The sequence below is a fragment of the Cornus florida genome, unplaced genomic scaffold, assembly GCF_030987335.1.
Source record: "Cornus florida cultivar Cherokee Brave unplaced genomic scaffold, ASM3098733v1 CherokeeBrave_3.0.0_Hap2_Chr11, whole genome shotgun sequence".
Classification (NCBI taxonomy): domain Eukaryota; kingdom Viridiplantae; phylum Streptophyta; class Magnoliopsida; order Cornales; family Cornaceae; genus Cornus; species Cornus florida.
The window spans coordinates 65,985,270-66,003,422 of NW_026775581.1; the positions used below are offsets into that span (position 1 = coordinate 65,985,270).

General features: G+C 35.5%; 1 protein-coding gene and 1 long non-coding RNA gene across 2 annotated transcripts; one reads left to right on the top strand and one right to left on the bottom strand.

The window, feature by feature from the left end:
• Positions 1 to 5,657: 5,657 nt before the first annotated feature.
• LOC132283729 (uncharacterized) lies at positions 5,658 to 7,037 on the bottom strand. Its single transcript, XR_009472122.1, has 2 exons — positions 6,670 to 7,037; positions 5,658 to 5,851 (listed from the first exon to the last, which is right to left on the bottom strand). It is a non-coding gene; the product is annotated as an uncharacterized LOC132283729 (long non-coding RNA).
• Positions 7,038 to 8,809: 1,772 nt separating this feature from the next.
• On the top strand, positions 8,810 to 16,212 carry LOC132286180 (TMV resistance protein N-like). Its single transcript, XM_059788459.1, has 5 exons — positions 8,810 to 10,243; positions 12,351 to 13,440; positions 13,552 to 13,827; positions 13,918 to 15,009; positions 15,113 to 16,212. Exons 1-5 carry the CDS (start codon positions 9,729 to 9,731, stop codon positions 15,884 to 15,886), a joined length of 3,747 nt encoding a protein of 1,248 aa, XP_059644442.1. The 5' UTR covers positions 8,810 to 9,728; the 3' UTR covers positions 15,887 to 16,212.
• Positions 16,213 to 18,153: the final 1,941 nt, after the last annotated feature.

Genomic DNA, 18,153 nt, shown 5'->3' on the forward strand with positions numbered 1-18,153 from the left:
TTGACGAAATCAGCACATTTCTTGCCTATTCGCACTGACTTCACTTCAGAGTAGTTGGCGAGACTTTACATTTCAGAGATTGTAAAGTTGCATAGAACTCTATTGTCTATTATATCGGACAGGGATTCGAGCTTTGTGTCAGGATTTTGGAAGAGTTTTCAGCAGGCTTTGGGTACAGAATTACACCTTAGTACTGCTTATCATCCTCAGACTGATAGACAGACTGAGAGGGTTAATCAGATCATGGAGGATATGCTTCGGTCGTGTGTTCTAGACTTCAAGGGCAACTGGAAGGATTACTTGCCACTTGTGGAGTTTGCATATAACAATAGTTTCCAGAAGATTATTGGTATGGCACCATTTGAGGCATTGTATGGTCGACCGTGTCGATCGCCTGTTTATTAGATGGAGGTTGGTGAGCAGATTCTTGAGTCCTGAGTTCATTAAGGATACTTTTGAGAAGATTGTTTTTATTCGGGATCTCATGCGCATTGCTCAGAATAGGCAAAAGAGTTATGCTGATCAGCATACTCGTGCTTTGGAGTTTAGGGTTGGAGATCAGGTTCTACTCAAAGTGTCGCCTATGAAAGGTGTCATGCACTTTGGGAAGAAAGGGAAGTTGGCACTGCGGTTTGTCGGTCCATTAATGATCACGGATCACGTTGGAGTTATTGTTTATCGGTTGGCACTTTCGGATAATTTGGAATCGAGTGCACAATATGTTCCATGTTTTCATGTTGCAGAAATTTCTGCGAGATGAAGATTGGTATCAGTGTATCGAGGTTGGGGAGATTGAGTTGCAGCCTGATGCAACATATTTGGAGTCACCGTGTCGTATTGTCGATCGTCGGGATCAAATCCTTTGTAATAAGGTTATTCCTTTGGTGCGTATTCAGTGGAGTCATCACAATGAGGCTGAGTCCACTTAGGAACGGGAGGATGTCATTCGCTCGTAATTTCTTGAGTTATGGGAAGAAGGTAAGAGTGAATTCCGAGGATGGAATTCCTTTTGTTAGAGGGGAAGAATGTAATTGATAAGTGCTTAAATGTTACACATTTCAGCACCTAATCTAGGGTATTCAGTCTTTGCATCTATCTTAATTTCATGTTTTATTCTTAATTTATGTTTATGTGTATTTCAGGACAATAAAGTTAAAATGAGCTAAGAACGGTCCATTAAAGCTTTTTTGGAGTCAAGCAAAGATATTCAGAAAAAGTTCAGAAAATGACAAAAAGAGGTTGTAGCCCATTGCTCGTATAGTGTGTTTATTCTTCGAAAGCGGTCAATCTCGAGCCTTTGATGATGTTCCCAAAGATGAAGAAGCAAACCAATTAGCCCGGAGCCAAAATGGAGCTAAATAAGGCTTAAAGGAAATTTCCAACCCTGGGGGATAGGGTGGGGGATCGATCCCCCAGGACTTGGCAACATTACAGATTTTTTTTTTATTGTTTGGGCTTATTTTGTGAACTATTGGGTTTTAATAGGGTTGTTACTTAAGGCCCAATAAGCCATTAGATTAGGGTTAGTATTTATTTTATTTAGGTGAATATTATTATTTTTTTATTAAGTTTTAGTATTCTGTATCGATATTTTTATTCTCTCTGGAAAACACGAAAAGGAAAAAGCGAGGGTTCTTGAGAAAAGCTCAGAGAAGAAGAAGAGGAGCCAGATGAATCAAAGGATGGGGCTTGTTGACATCTTGCATCCATCAACCATGAGTGGCTGATTCTTCAACTTAGGGTTGGATAAACCCTAAACATGTAACCTAATTCTTAACTCTTGACTTTTGGGGATTAATTTGTGTAATTTATGTTATAGCCTTGATATATATATATATATTAATTCTTTCATTTGATTGTCTATGTCAATTTCATATTGTCTTTTATGTTTTTGAATGATAATCAATTTCTACACTTGATTTCTTTGTGACTTGAATCTTGTGATGACTATATATTGTATTAATTAGATGTAATTGTGTTTTGATTTGATGGAAATTGCTTTTATTATATGGGTTGTATTACAAAATTAGGTTAATGTCTTGTCTAAATAGTTTAATTTCAGGCTTAGTTAGTTTAATTTAAAGTTAATTAATTTAATTGCAATTTAATTCCTAGGTAAGTAGACAATCCATACTAGTGCTTGAAATCCATACTTATTGTCACAATTGCATTACCCTCTAGATTAATGTGTGTTGAAATTGTAACTTAAATTGATGAATCATGTTTTGAATTGGTGAATTACACTACACTTAGTTTAATTGTCATTAGGTAGTTGATTCATGCTTGAAATTGATGGTTTATACTTTTTATTGCAATTATTAGCCACATTCTAGATTACACATTTTTATTCCCCAATTAGTTAAAAGTTAATGAGTTAGGGAATGTACTTAGTGGTGAATCCTACACCCTGAGTCTCTTTCCAATCTTTTATACTCTACTCTTTATTTGCATTATTAAGTTTAAAATTAGTCTAATCACAAAACCAAACCTTTTTAGTAATCACATAAGCACTAAAGTAGAATTCAATTCTGGAAAACCTATAATTGTTTAGATCTCTTGGGACGATCCCTGCTCACTTCATACTCCATAGAATAAGTGTTTAGTGGTTTTATAAATTTTAAAATATGGTACCCACTTAACATTATTTCTAAACCTAAAGTGTTGTGCATTATTTTGTGCACACGCTCGGTCGCACCAGTAATACCCCTAATTTTGAAAGGATAGTCCTGGTATTTTACTTAAGTTTTTTGTTGCATTTTTAATTATTTAATTGTTTTATTGCTTGGTTATTTGCATTAATTGTTATTATTTGATTTATTTGAATTATTTGAATTCTATTATTTAAGTGACTTATTTTATTTAATTGGATTTTGTTTTATTTTAATTGACTTAATTATATCCTGAATTATTTTAATTATTTTAAATGCGTTAATTGATTTTCTTATAATTGTTTAATTATATAAATTAATTAATGGGATTAAATTAGGGTTTTGGTTGCTGTACGTAGTCACAATTTATTAAGCCACCTTAGATATAGTGTGAAATTGATCGGTTCCCGTCTCTAACTTATATTAGAATAAGAATTAGGTTTTCCTTAAAACCTATATAAATATATAGTTAGACGTCGGCTTAGGATTAGAAATCAAAAAACCTAGTTCACATATACAGAGGGACAGAAGAAACAAAGAAAATCAGAGGGAACTAGTTGCGCCGGAAAACTTAGGAAGACGACGTAGAGATTTTAATTCAAAATCTCGCAGGCAAGTTCTAATCCTAACTCTTTTCCTTTGGCTCATATTCTTTATACGACTAATACAACTCTAGGATTAAATAAGAATTAAAAATTAAACTGGGTTGTATATTTGAGATGCTTAAAACCGGATGTGTTTACAAGTTGTTTATTGTTTGTTTTAAATTCTTCTTTGCGTAACTTCTGTTTTAATTCATGTAAATTGATGAATAATGAAATTAATTAGTTCTATAACATGTTGGGAAACATTGGAATTAATTGAGTCTGCAAGTGTGATTTGCTAAAGCAGTTGATGCTCATGAATGCTTAAATTGCTCGTATTAAATCATTTTTGCAAAATTCATGTTTAAATTGATTTTGGTAATTGAGCAAAGAATTTAATGGATTCTGGAACTTGTTGGAACCTAATTTAAACATCTAAGTACCTTAGGAATGGAAGTCAGTTCATCAGAAACACGCCGGACGTGAAAGAGATGAAGGAACGGAGGAGAGCAGGCTCTTGATTTCAAAGAGTAAGCTCTATGGAACAAAGAGCAAGATCCATGGAATCATGGAGCCAACTCTTGGGAGAAAAGAGCAGGCTCTAAGCTTAGGAGAGCCGGCTCCAAGCAAGACAGAGTGGGCTCTTTTTGAGAGAGCAAGCTCTTTCGTTTGGTTTTCAGTTTTTTTTTGTTTTTCTGCGACTGTATAGGCTACGGGACTTGGATTTTGGGATTTTCAGATTCTGGAGAAAGCTATATTGGGATGTTTAGAGGTGGTCTAAGCCTTGTTAAAACTTCAGAGAGTTGGTTAATGCATAATAAACCAGTAGACGTTGATAGCTGGAACAGTAGTTAAGTTTTTAATAAAACTGTTGCTACTTCAGTGGTGGAGGATTTAAATTTCTGAACCTTGGTTTAATCAATCTCTGTGAATCGAAATTTTATTATTTTGGTATTATTAAGAGTCACATGAAATCAGTAGGTTGAACAGTATATAATTTTAAGTAAATATGGAGACTGTTCTTGGAGGTGGAAGATTTAAATTGCATAACTTTATGTGTAACAATCTATCTGTGAATGGAATTATTGTTTAATCATGTTTCCATGGTATAATATAAGCATGTTAGATTACAGAATGATTATATGCTTATAATGGATAAATTTACTTATACATATGTTAAATGTATTAGCAATGCTTGGATAATTGTGTAGTGGTGTAAAGTAAGTATGTTCAATTAAATATTTTGACTCTGCTTATTATGAATTAGTTGGTTTTTACATTCTTGATCTGTATTATCAACTTCTGGACGGATGGATTGTATGCACCGGTATGGGACGGTGACATACCAGGAATGGTTTAGTTTCAAAATACTAAATCTAACCTGTATTGGAATAAGGGAATGGATTATAAATAAATCCTACTTATATTTATGCTAAGTTAAAGAAGCTGCACAAGCTGAATGACTAGCTGGATTACTTGTTATCTATGTTGAGTCAAAGAAGCTGCACAAGCTGAATAGACAACTGGATTTCTTATGGATGGATAGGATAGGACTTTAAATATATTTTTTATGGTACCGCGATATGAGCTTGAGTCTCAGAGTCGATGGTTAGGGAGCGTATATGCAGAAGGATGCATAGCTGGCTATGTTGGTTGAGGTATACCCTGTTAGGCTTAGGTAGTCATGCCCACTAAGGTGCATTTTGCATGTTGCCTTCTACTCAGGTTAAGACCCGCATCATAGTCCAATGAGAGTTCATAGTGTGGATATATATATATATATACACGGATTATATAGTTATTATTGAGTTGATTAGAGTGTATATGCGTATCGAGTCTCTACTTGGATTCTAGTAGGATAAAACTTGTTCGTGGGCCTGACCCACTCCTATTTTTTAGGTGCACGTCAGTTCTAGACTTGAGCTTGTTCGTGCTGAGCAGAGGCGGTCACTCATTCTTCCGATGACGTAGGATCTCTCTCCATGATATAATTATGGATTTCTTCTGGTTTTATTTTTCAGTTGGGATTTTCTTGTTAGAGGTCCACTGGATAGATTACCGAGTTGTTAAACTATATGGAGTTTGGATTTTTATAACATTATTTTGAGGATTTTAATTAAAATTCTTTTCAGCCATTTTTATTTACTTCTTATTATTTCATCTTGTATTCTGTGTTCGCATTACATATTAATTGTTTGATATTTCCCTCAGGTTTGGTGTAATGACTCAAAACTAATACTTTTTAAACAAAAAAAATTCGGCATGACCTCCCCTAAAAATAGGCCTATCACAACCTGTTTAATTGCATTTTTAACCTGTCATGGCTAAAATTCTGAATTCTCGGCAACAAAAGATAATGATACAACCAACTAATCTAGACAATGCTTCAAACTAGGATTATCCATCCATTCATCAACAAGTTGCATACTATCAAATCCCCATCCAAAACATCATCAATACTTTAGTTATATTACATGACAAAGTTCCACAAAATAATTATACATCTTTGCACTTCTAGTGTTTTACAAAATAATGGGGAATATACAAAGATACAAAAGTGGACTTCTAACGCCGTTCAAGCTTGAGGTGGGTTGTCATCCACCAGTTCCTTTCCAAGACCTGAAAAAAATATATATAGATATAGGGGTGAGCATATAGCTCAGCAGGTGACACTTAAGACACAATTCTTGTGTCCTAGTGAATCCAAATAAAGCATAGGCCAATGGGAGATTGGGGACATGCATTGAAGGGGAAAAATAATTACAAGTCTAAGTCAAATTCAATCACACACAAATGCAAATGGAGTGAGATGCAATGCATGCTAAAGTCACTCCCCGTTTTCATTCTCAAAACCATCACGTTCAAAGTTAATGTAACCCCCTTTGGTAACCCCGCCGCGATGAGAGGAGGATTGGCTACCGTCCCTAGGCCCTTGGTGACCCCGTGGCGCCGTCGAGGGGCCCAAATAGCTTAACCACGCTAGAGTACTCTCCCTAGTCCTCCCTAGGCTACATTAACCTCCGGCCCGTTGGTAACCCCGCAGCGACCGGGTTTGTCAAAACCAATTTTTTTCCAAAACATTCATTCCCAAATCCCCATTTTCATTTCAAGACAACCACTTCCCTTTTTCATGCAACCCAATGGGATGTAGGCTCATGTCATGATCTCAATATAATGACAAATGGGAACTTAGCACAATAATAAATAAGCATGTTCTCATGGCATCATTATAGCATGTTAGTAACCTCAAAAAAAAATGTAAACAACCATCACATAGACATACTTTTCATTCAACCATGTTATACACATTTACATAACTAGCATGTTGTCAATTAAATCATTTTAATCAAAATCAACAACAATTAAACATGCTATAACACACATAGAGGAGCATGATTCATTATAGAGCAAGATTCCATGGCTTAAGATGTCCCTACCTCACAATCCAAGCCGAAATCCCTAGAATAGGTCCTCCAAATTCGAGCTCCAAGGAAGACTCAAAACTGAAAATTGATAGTATGGATGCGTAGAGCTCGCTACAAGCTTCGTTTTGCCTCAAACGGCACCTCAATCCGACAAAAGATGAAGGAGCAATCAACAATGGAAGTTGAAGTGAAAAGAAAAGAAAAAAGAAAAAAGGAGAAGCCGAGAGCAGTCGGGAGAGAGAGAGAGAGCAGCAGAGACCAATTTTGGTCTCACAAATCACTTAAAAAGTGATGTGGGTCCCACTTTATTTTATATTTCTTTACTCTTTTTCTTTTTCATTTAAATCACACACCACACACACACAATTATGTACACAGACTTCACATTTGGGCCTAAGCCTGATCAACCCGTGTCTCAGATCCGCGGGGTATCACTGGTTGTGCAAACAAAGTGACAAATGGGAAAAAGACGAAAAGTGAATAGTGTCCAAAAAATAAAAATGGGAAAATGACTCGATCCTTAAAAGAAGTTGTCAATTCAAAGGAAAAAGTCTCGGAAACTATTTCCGAGCACTCGAGATAACACCAAGTGATGAGTAACCAAACTCAGAAAAAAAAATTCAAAGAAAAAAAATTTATCCATAAAATTTTAGAAAAAGGAAAGGAATGAAAATGACAGAGTCATTACAGTTATAGAATTTGATTTTATGTCCTTAAGACAGATTCGCTCTACTATGGTGCTGACGGACTCTATAACGTCCGTCTCCCAGGATACAATAACATTTTTTTCTTTTGTAGCAGCACTACAAACCACCAGAGAAATGGGCGAACTGGCTCGATTTAGTACTCTCTATTATAGACTAAACTCAAACCCACACACTAGAACTATGTATATGCAAAGAAGGGAAAAGAAAGGAAGAGAGGAAAACTCAGAACTAGAAAGAAGATTTCTAAGTTTTGGTGTTGGAAGGGGGTATTTATAAACAGCGTGGTGTCATTTCGTCAACATACACAACCACTCTCAATGGGTTGCAATGGTTGGTTGGTGTCTCTTCGTCAACATATACAACAACAATCCCAATGGGTTACAATAAAAGTTGGTTTGAATAAAACTCGCACCTATTCAGATTATAGGCATCTCATTATTTTTAACCAACTGCCCTTATTCTGACGAATTCTTTCACAATATGCATTATTGTTACCAACAGTCATGACCCAATGATATAACTGAACACGTTAGAGCAACTCCAAGGGTTGCTAATTTCAAAATATAGCAGGTGGGTTTAACATGGAATCTTCAATGAGCTCTTAAATAGGCTGCCAAAATATAGCTTTGCCAAATCTAGTGCCCAATATAACACAAACTATAGCTATTGTTATTGCTTCTGCCAAACTGAAATATATGGATTTTAAACTTCTGATTCTTGTAGATTATGTAGTTTGGTGTTGTACTTATATATATATATATGTCAGTAATGGTATATATGTGTGTATATATATGTCTGTTAATCCAAAAGTTGCCTAAATTTTAAGACTCAATTAGATTTGATGATTATTATTTTTATTTATTTTTAATAGGGCAAATAAGCTAAATAAAATACAAACACTCAAAAAAAAAAAAAAAATGGTTGTTGAAATTGGTAATTGAAAAATAATGGTAGTTGTGTCAAAAAATAGCATTTTGAATGAAATGAACCATTGAAGCAGAATTGTTAAAATATAGCATTTTGACACTGTAACTACCCTCAAAATATAAATTTATCCTGCAAAAATAGCATTTTGCATTGGAGATGGTCTTAAAAATATTGTAGACAACTCTGTGTGAAGCGTAATACCACCATATAATAATAAAAATTAAAAAGATTAAAATAAAAAAATTGAGAAATTTAAAAGTAATATGAAAATATTTATAAAAAAGTAAGAATTTGGTTTCTGATTGAAAATTAATACTTGTTAGTTATCAGAAAACATAAGTAGACCTTATTATAGATTTTATAAAAGGATTTTCTATGTTTGATAGAGTATTTTTTTACCCTTTATTTCGTTTGATCAGACGTGGCTTTCATACCACAAAGTTGATGTGAAAAAATATATATATTTATTAATTTTCTTTTATTTTATGAAACTAACCTTGAAATTGCGTGAAAGAGGAGGTTTGAAACAGAGAAAAATCAGTGGCGGGTGAAGAGGAGGTGCCGCCTGAGTCGAAGCAATAATGGGTCTCGTTGCCGCCCGCCAGGTCTTTTGTTCAAGCCGAGCTCGCGCACTGCGTTTATGGGTGTGTCTCCGTTCAAATCCAAAACCCATCAAGCCGTATTGGGTCTCGTTACCGGGTGATCTTTTGTACAGATCTGGTCGAATGTTAGGGCAGTGTGATTGGTGGAATAATGGAGATGGGATGGAGCGTTTCTATTGGTTGGGAGCCTTAGGCGGTCGCCGCCCCTGCCTGTATATTTGTTTATAGAGAGAGAGAAACATTAAGATATGTACAAATTGAAAAACCATTGCATGAGGGTGAAAGCTGTGGAAAACACTTATTGAAGAACCAATCCAGCACAACTTCTTTAACTTATTGAATTTAAATTCAAGTTTTTAAAAAATCACACCTGCTACACACAACCACTTTCGAAAATGACAATGCTTGATATATAGTATGTTAATGCTTGAAATCAGTGAAGGAAAGCGATAAAAATTGATTTTGTTAAAAGGGTTCAAAGTAGTACCTCAAGAAGCCAGCCACTTATTGTGGGACTCTCTCAATGTTCTTTCGAAAATGACAATGCTTGATATATAGTATGTTAATGCTTGAAATCAGTGAAGGAAAGCGATAAAAATTGATTTTGTTAAAAGGGTTCAAAGTAGTACCTCAAGAAGCCAGCCACTTATTGTGAGACTCTCTCAATGTTCTTGACTGAGGCTAGAAGATCTAAATCATCCTCGACCAAGTATGGAGTGTTTTTCAGATAATTGAATTTGAGGAAGAACTCCTCTGAACCAGAAGGACTTGAGATTAGATGCAGAGAGTGTGACAATTCAATCCTGCTTCAGATAGGCCTTTTTGGTTCCCAACAATGGCACCCACAAGCACAAACAGAGCGTCTTCCTCTTCTACACCTACCCGTAAATCAAAATACGATGTATTCTTGAGCTTCCGAGGTGAAGACACTCGTAAGAACTTTGTAGACCATCTGTTTGCTGGTTTGTCTCAAAGTGGAATCTACACATTCAAAGATGACGAACAACTCAGAACAGGGGAAGAATTTTCACCCGAACTCTTGAAAGCAATCGAAGAATCCAGTATCGCTCTCATCGTGTTCTCCAAACGCTATGCTTCCTCCAAGTGGTGTTTGGATGAACTGGTGAAAATCCTTGGATGCAAGGAGAAGATGGGGCAAACAGTTGTTCCAATCTTCTATGGTGTGGATCCTTCGCAAGTGCGGAAACAAACAGGGAGCTTTGCAGCAGCTTTTAAAAAACATGAGGAAGGTTTCGATGGGAAGATGCAGCAGAAGGTGCAGAGATGGAAGACAGCTCTTGAAGAAACAGCCAATATAGCCGGACATAATGTACAGGATACAGCAAATGGGTAATCTCCAGAAATTCAGTATACTTTTATTTTCTAGTTAGCCTTTTGCTGTTTTATTCAATCTCATTATGCATTATGAATTTAAACATAAAAAAATAGGAATTGATTTGGATTGGAATTTCACTTGACTAGAATTCTATTGTTAAGATCAAGCATGGAATTCATTTGAAACTGAATCCTTTTTTATTATGTTATCCAAATCAAAAACTAAAACAATCAAAAACTCTAAAATTTGTTCATATTAATATTATAACAAAATATTCTTGCCAAGTGACAACATATCCATTTTGTATTGTATGTTTATAGTATATACAAGTGTGTGTGTTTTGTGTATGTATATGTCCATTTTTATCACGGATTATTCTGGATTAGCTGAAGAGAAAAATTTCAAGCAAAAGGCTAAAATCAAATAGTTGGAGGTGGGGATCAAAATATTACCTTATTCTTCTAGAGTTTAAATGGAAAAAATAGTAGAAGGAAGCTGCTAAGCCTAACCAAACTATTGGGACAGCAGAAATGAATACACATGGAGATCCAAGAACAAATAATAAACCAATCTCATAAGAACACAAGGTTTTACTAGTTTGGCATAACTGCCCTACGTCTAGGATAATATTGATTTCACTATAGTTTTTTTTTTTTTTTTTTTTTTTTTGGTAAAATAAATTACAACGGTAGAGAATACCCGGCCAATACCGGACTGTGTACCTACCTCCCACTTTAGGGTCTGGTGGTCAATACCCGAGCTTTTCACATGTACCGCTCCACGAGACTTTGTCCTTCCATCCATTCTACTAACCGCTAACCACATCTGTAGGGGCTGTGTGATGTAGAGGACCAGAGACCCTCACACATCCATCAGCTGCCTCACGAGTTGCATCTCTCTCAATCTCAAAAGTCTCAGCTCATAACCTAAGTATCTATATAGAGTCCTAAACCAAGGATTATAATTCTTTGTTGGACAAGGATTATAATTCCTTGGAACCCTGTTATAACCCCAACAAGAATTTTCATAAACAAAATATAAGCCTAAATTAGAAATATGGAATGCCTTTAAATGCAATTGACCAAATAACAGTGGAGAAGAACTTTTAGAAGATGTGTAGACTTTAGGGGAATAATATATAAATGGGAGAACATGTTGCTAGTTATTTATATTTATCTGTACAGAGAGAGGGGGCATAGGGAACTTCTATTCTTAGTTCAAAAGAAAGATCACAGGTTTAATGTTGATGTCTATTGCATTTATCAAAGAACAAAAAAATCTTGATGTTGATTGGACCTGATATCCTTGCTTCTTACATTATAGTTATACTATTTGAATGAAAATCTCTATAGTTTTCCTCCACTCTCTCAATTTTTTGTTTGTCCATTATCCTTTCTCCAGAAATAGTTATGATGATCCACTGTTATAAATTCTTCTTATGATTAGAAACCGTCAAATTTGAACTAACATAAATTAATGTTATGTATATATTTATATATATTTTGTATATAATGACTGTCCTACAGCTGGTTTAAAATTAAAATTTCTCATGATTTTGTAAGGTTTTAGTCACGTGCATTGAACATATCCATTTTACTAGTATTTATAAAAGGGGATCTCAAACACAAGTTTTTTCTCTCCATGGTTTCTTTAAGTCACTTGAACTCAATTGTAATTCCTAATACTAAATCATTCAACACTTGAATTTCTAGACCTACATTCGGATAAACTTCAATTTTGTTTATTCTATCCAGAAGTATGCTATTCTACTGTCTTTTGAAAGGTCTCAAATAGTACCTTCAAACCTGAAAGGCATATAACAATTCTTTTCAGTTTTTCAGGACAAGGTGTTCAATATTTGGGAAGACCAGAGGTACTTTTTTAATATGTAATCAATGTACTTACCAAAGTAAGATATCTAGTGTGTGAACCAGGTCAGCGTTGGTGTCAATACACTTCGATCTATTGTTCTATCCATTACTCCGAACCATCCAATTTGTAATCAATTTGTGTATGTTTAGTTGCAAAAACAAAATTTAACTATCACAACATCTATTAATTTTCTTTGTCTCATTATGATTTATTCCAACTCACCATATAGGCAACTTTCTAACTTTACAGGTATGAGTCAAGATGTATCCAACAAATTATTGAAGATATTTTCAGTAAACTGAACCATTTAATTCCAATTGTTGCTGATGATCTGATTGGGATAGAGTCCAGTGTGGAGGAAGTGAAATCATTGTTACATATGGAGTTGAATGATGTTCACTCTATAGGTCTATGGGGAATGGGGGGCATAGGAAAGACGACTATTGCCCAGGCTGTTTTTGATCGGATTTCCCAACAGTTTGACGGTAGATGCTTTCTTGCAAATGTTAGAGAATTCTCAAAAAAGAAAGGTTTGGAAGCTTTACAGAAACGACTACTTTCAGATATCTTATATCGAAGTAATATAAAGATTACATCTGTTTGTAGAGGACTAAATATGATAAAGAACAGGCTATGTCACAGACGAGTTCTTGTCGTTGCTGATGATGTGGATCAACTAGAACAACTACAAGCGTTAGGAAAGGTTGATTGGTTTGGTTCTGGGAGTAGAATCATCATAACAACAAGAGATGAACATCTGCTAACCACTTATGGAGTGACTAAAATATACAATGTGAAGGCATTGGAATGTGGTGAAGCTCTCCAGCTCCTTTCTTGGAAAGCATTTCATCAAAGATTTCCTTCTGAAGGTTATTTGGAGCTCTCAAACCAGGTAGTAGATTATGTCCGTGGGCTTCCATTAGCTCTTATAATTTTGGGTTCTTTTCTACATGGTAGAACAACTCATGAATGGAAAAGCACAATGAGTAAGCTGCACAAAATTCCTAACAAGGAAATTCTTCAAGTGCTTAAAATCAGTTTCGACGGACTAGATGAAATGCAGCAGGAAATTTTCCTTGATATTGCATGCTTCTACAAAGGGGAAGACAAGAGTTATGTAGAAAGAATACTCGAGAGTTGCGGCTTCTTCCCAGGGATTGAAATGCCTGTTCTTATAGAAAAGTCTCTCATAACTATTTCAGAAAATAGGCTTTGTATGCATGATTTGATACAAGGAATGGGTTGGTATATTGTTGATCAAGAATCTCCTGAGGAAGCCGGAAAACGTAGCAGGTTGTGGCGCCCTAAGGATATTCGTTCAGTGTTGGCAGAAAATAAGGTAAGATGGCTTTTTTTTTTTTGGTTAAAAAATAAAATAAAAAAACGTTTCTTTTACGTTAAAGTTTATTGAAGAGGCCACAGTTTCATGCTTTGTGTTACTGGTTGTTAGGGGACAGAAAAAGTTAAAGGCATAGTCTTGGAACTCTTTGCACCGGAAGATATTGACTGCAGTACGGAAGCCTTCACAAAGATGACCAAATTAAGGGTGCTCATATTGCACAATGTGTTGTTTTCTAGTGGTCCTGCACATCTTTCAAATAAGTTGAAGTGGCTTGATTGGCATGCATACCCTTCAAGCTATCTGCCAGCAAGTTTTCGGGCAGAAAATCTTGTTGAACTCAAAATGAGTTATAGCCGCATTGTACAACTTTGGAAGGAAATAAAGGTATGATCAATAGTATGTATTATAACTTTATTGAATAGTGTCATGCTCGTGAGAGTCGGTTATTCTAATATTTTCCATTTCTTTCAACAGCCTCTGCCCAAGTTGGAAGTCATCAACCTCAGTCACTCCCATAGGCTATCTAGGACCCCAGACTTCACAGTCGTTCCAAAGCTGACGACCCTGATTCTTGAGGATTGTATTAGTTTGGAGGAGGTTCACCCATCCCTTGGAGCTCTCAAAAGGCTTGTTTTATTAAATTTGAGAGATTGCACAAATCTTAAGAAATTTCCAAGCAGTATTCACTCAAAATATCTTGAGACTTTTATTCTATCAGGCTTCTTGAAATTAGAAAAGTTTCCAGAAATCTTGTGGGATATGGTACATCTATCAGAACTTTATTTGGATAGAACTGCCATAAAAGAAGTTCCCTCATCATCAATTGAACATCTCACTAGCCTTACTTTGTTGGATTTGAGTGAATGCAAAAACCTTTCAAGTCTTCCAGAAAACATTTGTGGGTTGAGCTGTCTGAAAACTCTCAAACTCTCTGGCTGCTCAAAACTTGAGGAATTGCCAGAACGCCTGGGAAATTTAAAATGTTTAGTGGAGCTTCACGCAAATAAAACTGGCATCAAACGACTACCATCCTCCATTACTCTTTTGAAAGAGCTCAAAGTCTTATCCCTTAGTGGATGCAGGGGAACAATGTTGACACAGTCATCCTCTTGGTTTTTACCAAGGAAACGTGAAGATTCTGTGTGTTTGGTGCTTCCTTCTTTAACAGGTTTATATTCCTTAACAGAACTTGATCTTAGTGATTGCAATCTGTCTGAAGGAGGGATCCCCAACGACCTTGGCAGCTTAGCCTCTTTGATCAAGTTGAATTTAAGCAGAAACAGTTTTGTTAGTTTACCTGCAAGCATCTCCCGACTTTCTCAACTTAAAACCCTAGTTGTAGAAGGCTGTAAGAGGCTAAAAGCATTACCAGAGCTTCCATCAAGTATTTTTATATTACGTGCAGATGATTGCCAATCATTAATAAGCATTGGAGATCTGTCTACAAAGTATGACAGATCGCTGGGGTTGGTTGCATTCAGTAATTGCTTTAAGCTGTTACAGAATAAAGGGAGTGAAAAGATGGTTGATATGTTGCTGATGTTTGCGCTGCAATTTGCGATTCAGGTTACTCTCTCTCTCCTCTATATATATATGCACATGTATATATATATATACACACACACGCACACACACATATATGAATCAATGACATGTTTTCTTGGTACAGAGAAACCGTCCTATAGTGGCTAAGTTGAAAATTATTTTACCGGGAAGAGAGATTCCAGAGTGGTTCAGGCATCGGCATTGGGGTAAAAAAGCATCTGTGCAACTGCCTCCAGATTGGTATGAGAGAATTTTGGGGATTGCCGTGTGCGTTGTTTTTGAGTTCCTAACTGAAAACACAACCTGTCGTATCTTTACCCGGTTTGTAGACCATAATAATAAATCATATCTTGCTGCCTCGCAATATTGTGGGATGCCCAAAGGTACGAAAGTTGATTCCGGACATATTTGGCTGACATTTTTTTCAAATCGTACCATTAAGGTTCCTCGGGGTAAGAGTCTAAACGAATTGTGCCAATTTGAGGTTTTCCTACATGTGTATGGTGAATTCGAGAGGACGCCGGAAAGGAAGTGGGGAGTGCGTCTAGTGTACGAGAAAGATGTGATAAGTTGGAAGGATGGGTTTGATGAATTCAATGCAAGTGCTTGCTCTGACTATTCTGACTCTGACTCCGAAAGTGAGATCACGCTATATAGAGCACAATGCAATGGAGGTGCCTGCTCTGACTCTGATTCTCGCGATGATGATGACTTCCCACAACACCACGATGAAGAACAAGGCAATGAAAGTGCCTGCTCTGACTCTCACTCTGATGATGATGATTATGATCACGATGAAGCACAAGGCAACGGAAGTGGCTGCTCTCACTCTGATTCTGATTCTAATGATGAAAGCCCACACGCTAGGAGAGATGAACTTTTTTATGTATTTCTTTGACTGGCTTCTTCTGATCAGTCTTTTTCTTTTCTTTTTTTTTTTCTTTGTATGATCAACCACTTTGGATTTGCTGCCATGGATTTGGGTTTTTAGGTGATTAATGATTAATTGATTGAATGTTTCGTTTTTGTGGTTTGGATTTGGATTTAGATTTGCTGCCATGGACGTGGACTTTTTGGTGATAAACGGACAACACTCATTGTGTTTTTTTCTTTTTGTTGTTGGTACTCAAATATATGTTGAAACTCCAACTCCTGATTTATTTTTTAAAAATAAAAACTTGATATCGCTAGACCATTAGTAACAACACTTCAAATCTGAAATGGAAAACTACAAAAATGGAAAGTAACTAAGAAAACACTAGGAACCTCATCATAAATGAGAACTGTAGAGAGCAGAGGGAAACGCTGAACGAGAAGTCCGTGGACTTCACTATATCCTTTTGGAGGCAAAGGGACACTGACACGACCGTTGTATAGTCTTTTGTCATTTTTTTTTTTTTTAACATGAGTACCTGAATATGGAATGGACCTATTGGAACCAAATCATTATTAGCAGAGGGGTGTTTAAAAATAGGAATGGTGTTATGGGTATTTTGCACAATTAATCCATTAATTCTTAGATTAAAGTTCCTAAAATCCCCCTAAACTATTTAAAAGTTACAAAATACCCCTCAACTATTTTTCGCAGCATTGTTACCCTTGGAGTTACCCAAGGCTGCGTTTTGGCCACAGTTACAAATATATTCTCACTAATTAATTTATTAAAAAATATAAGAAAATATCAAACATGAAAAATACCAGCAATGCCCTCATCAATCAATTTTTCTTTTTTTTTTTTACTATCCATTGAATTAATAAAAATATATAATTACTAATTTTTTTTTTTTTAAAAATAAATACATTGACTTACAATATATAAATAAATGATTATTCATGCTAAATGGTAGTTAAAAATTCACTAAAAAATCATCTTTATTCAATTATGTTGAAAGAAATTGTACTGCATTTTGAGCCTTATGTGCAAAATTAAAAAAAAATATTCACAATTGTAATAACATATACTGTTACGGAATGTCAATATAGGTCCGATTATGTTATAGCGTGACCAATACCGCGACTACGAATCATGGTCATAACACACTTCTACCTCAATTCTAGGAGTAAACCCTAGAAATTTTTAGTAAAAAATGTTTCAAAATCGAAACAAATTCCGTAGGGTTGAAGAGGATGGACAGCAGAGTATAAAATCCCCTTATGGCCTCTCCAAAATCTAAACTCAAGCCCCCATTCACAAATCCAAATTGCTCCAATTATGAAACTAAAATCATAGGGTGATAGTTCTAGTTAGCCCGTCACTTTTTCCTTCTACAGCAAGTCGAAATCATGGTGGAAGGACGTGGAATTGAGACTTGAAGGTGGAAGGAAAGAAGAAGAAAAAACAAAAAAACAATTGGGAGAGAAGGTAATAGAGTTGACCCGCCAAATGAGGGGCAGAGAATAGAGATGTCTTGCCTTCTCTCACCCGCACACAAAACACACGCATATACTCCTATCACACAATTGTCTATCACCCAAAAGTCAAAGTGGGGGACCCACTACTCTCACAAAATTCTGCTAAGGCCCCAAATGAAGCAATAAACACATACATGTGTAAACATAAAACATGATCCACAAGATGATATGAATGACAACTATACCCCAATGAAGTAAACGAGAAGCATCGAGACCATTCCGATAACTTGACCCGACTCAAGCCCACATGATTCGAACACGAAAATGAACAAAAAAGAAAATGGAGAAAAAGAAAAAAAAATCCAATTTTCACAAGACATTTCAGTTCTCAAATTAAAAAAATTTCCTTATTTGCTCAATTTGAAAAATGTATGAATTTTATTTGAACACCTGAAAAGTATTAGCACATTCTGTATTTATTATTATTATTTTTATTGACACTTCACTTAAAAAAAACACTAATTAAGTGCATTTATCATCTCCCTTAAAAGATTTGCATTATTAAGAATATGACATAATCCACTTTTAAGATTTGCACCTTGTTTAGGTAAAAACAAAATGAAACATTGTTTTGTCAAAGCAGGTGTTTGAAAGAATATATGGTGGAAACAGAACTAGTCAGTCCCTGGAATTATTTTGCACTAGTTTTCAAATTTGAACCCACATTCTTATACTTACTTTTAACTTGCGTTGAACAATGACACCTTAGCAAAATGACAGAATAATTAAAATAATTGACACATTTATCCTTGA